General features: G+C 43.2%; 1 protein-coding gene across 1 annotated transcript in view; it reads right to left on the bottom strand.

Moving 5' to 3' along the window:
* Window positions 1-886: 886 nt before the first annotated feature.
* The window catches only part of a1cf (apobec1 complementation factor), a 19,825-nt gene continuing 18,288 nt past the window's right edge, over window positions 887-2,423 (bottom strand). The window contains exons 9-11 of the mRNA XM_037690979.1: window positions 2,086-2,222; window positions 1,677-1,831; window positions 887-1,564 (exon numbers count right to left, since the gene is read on the bottom strand). Of these exons, the coding sequence (XP_037546907.1) occupies window positions 1,410-1,564; window positions 1,677-1,831; window positions 2,086-2,222 (447 nt within the window). The 3' untranslated portion in view covers window positions 887-1,409. The remainder of the gene's footprint in view (window positions 1,565-1,676; window positions 1,832-2,085; window positions 2,223-2,423) is intronic.

The following is a 2,423-nucleotide window of genomic DNA, read 5'->3' as shown; positions in this document are numbered from 1 at the left end:
CAACCTTCATGTCCACATTTTGTCCTCTCATCTCGTCTGATTGGTTCTGATTCCGGTTCACGTTGGCGTCATTAAAACTCGGCCGTACAAACGCAGCTGGATATTTATCTTTGTAGAAAAATAAGCTCTAAGTGCTTCTCACACTTTAATACTGTCTCTGCTGGAAATGTTCCGGCTCGATGCTGTCGGACCCAAACCGCCGAGAAAACACGGTCCTGACAGAACCAGTCGGGAATTTACAAAAACATTTAACAACCTTCTGGTCAGATCTGGAACAAGCCTTCGTTTAGAGCCGCACCTTTAGAAGTTTTCTAAGTGCAGCTCATTTTACAAATCTTTTTTAAAAGATTTATTTATTTTATCAATACTGGCACTGGCCTAGAGCAAGAAGCTTTGCTGTAAAGATCCTGAGGAGGAAGGTTTTAGTAAAGACTCAGAAACAGAACAACAACAAAAAAACACTTCATGTTTAGATAAAAATACAGAGTGGGGAAAAAAAAATGAACTAAAACCAATATCAGAAAGTTTAAAATCATTCTGGATGTTTTTACATTCAAATGAAGCAAACTGTTTATCAAAAGATGCTTTTAAAGAGCTCTGAAAGCTGAGACTTCTTCAGGCTCCTTCCCTCCCTCTCTGCTGTGCTGCAGCTCTGGACTAAGCTCCTCCCACTGTATAGGGAGGAGGGTTGCCATAGAGACGTGGGATGGAGGCCAACAGAAGTTAGTTCTATTTGTTCTGAGTGAATCTGTAAGTTATTACTTCTACCATCACAGAGCAAGAGGTTGTTTTAGAGCTTTTTAAAAAGCGGGCAAGGAAATAATTCAAATGTCTTTTGATTATTTTATTAAAGACAATGACGATGAAAATAAAAAAAGTTGAGGATTTTTCAGGTTTATAGGTTTTAAAGTAAACTTTGTTTAATTCAACAAAATTTTAGTTTTATTGGCCTAAAACAAAAATCTGTTAGACTAATCAGTTGAATCTGATTTATTTATTAAAAATCTTCCATGACCCAGAATGAGCTTTCACTAACAAGCAGATAACTGATTCAATTAACAGGCAGATAATTGGTTTAATTAACGAGTAGAAACAGGTGAGATGAAGGAGATAAAGAAGCGAGGGACGGGACAGTGGAGGGTCTGGTTTCTGGGCAGCTGACAGGTAAGATATTTTCTCCTACTGTGGGGTTTTTTTTACCATCAAACTCCAAAGATTTTAAAACTTGTTAGAAGCTTGATCTGCTGTGAAGACTGGACCCAGCAGTTTAAAGGTGCATTCACACAAATCTGCTCTAAAGATGCTGAACACCAATGAAGGCCTGATCTGGGATCAATAATCAGATTTACTGATCAGCTGATAGAAGCAGTGAAGTGTAAATGCAGCTTTTCTTCTCTGGAACTGATGTTCTAGAAAACGCCATATCCGTCGGCGTGCCGCGCCGCCACAGCAAATGCAGGGTAACCTTCGAAGGTGGTGTAGGCAGTCAGGTCTTGACCCAGAGAGGCCGCCTGCTTCAGCTGGGAGGCAACCACGGACGATGCCGGGCTCGCCAGAGCAAAGCCTGCAGAAACAAATGTTATCTGACTGGGTGTTTTATCCAACGTTCAGCTGTGAGGCTGTTAGTGGGTCGTTGACAGGAGAGTTAGTTGTTCTGGGTACGAACCTTCACATACCTGGGAAGGTTACCGAGGCCACGGCCGCTGCAGCAGCACAGCTGCCTTCAGCGGCACCCTCAGTCTGCAGGCCGAGGATCTGCAGCGTGTGTTCGGCTGCGTGGACTTTAGCTTCTTCGACAGACGCACACAGCTTGGCAGGAGTGAAGGGATGTCTGCAGAGATGCAGCACCAAACGAATGTGGATCAGAACCAGCTGAGGTCTTTGAACTAAACAACAGTCTGGTTCATTACATGAAACTTACTTCAGTCTAATTGTACTTCAGGTAATATTTACCCACTGATTGGCAGGTTTTAGTTGTAAAAAGTTTGTCTACTGTCAGACCGATTGGGCCAAATGACTGACCAGAGTTTGACCTCCTGAATCCAGTCAAGACTGGTCAGACCAGTAAAAACCAGTAACACTCACGCTGTGTGGAGCTGAGAGGCCAGGGCTGGGATGGTGATCTTATAGAGGAACAGCTGTCTCTGGTCTGGACTGATGGCTGAGTGGAGCTGATAGACCGGTTGGCCCCAGTTATTCTTCTGACACAACTCCTCCAGAACCTGAAACAGTTCAGGTCCAAACTGGTTCATAAGGTGTTCAAAACATCACTGAGCTGAACAAAAGGTGAAAATCCTCGACTAATTCATTAACAAACTATTGTCAGCGATTTAAAAAGTTTGTCAGGGGTTTGTTTGGTCTTGGGTGGGTCATGTTACCTAGTCAAGGCTCAGGCATGTCGTGTTACCTAGTCAAGGCTCAGG

This window comes from Nematolebias whitei, chromosome 17, assembly GCF_014905685.2.
Source record: "Nematolebias whitei isolate Nwh7 chromosome 17, NemWhi1, whole genome shotgun sequence".
Classification (NCBI taxonomy): Eukaryota; Metazoa; Chordata; class Actinopteri; order Cyprinodontiformes; family Rivulidae; genus Nematolebias; species Nematolebias whitei.
Note: the sequence above shows the minus strand (reverse complement) of the source record. Positions and strands in the feature narration are given on the sequence as shown.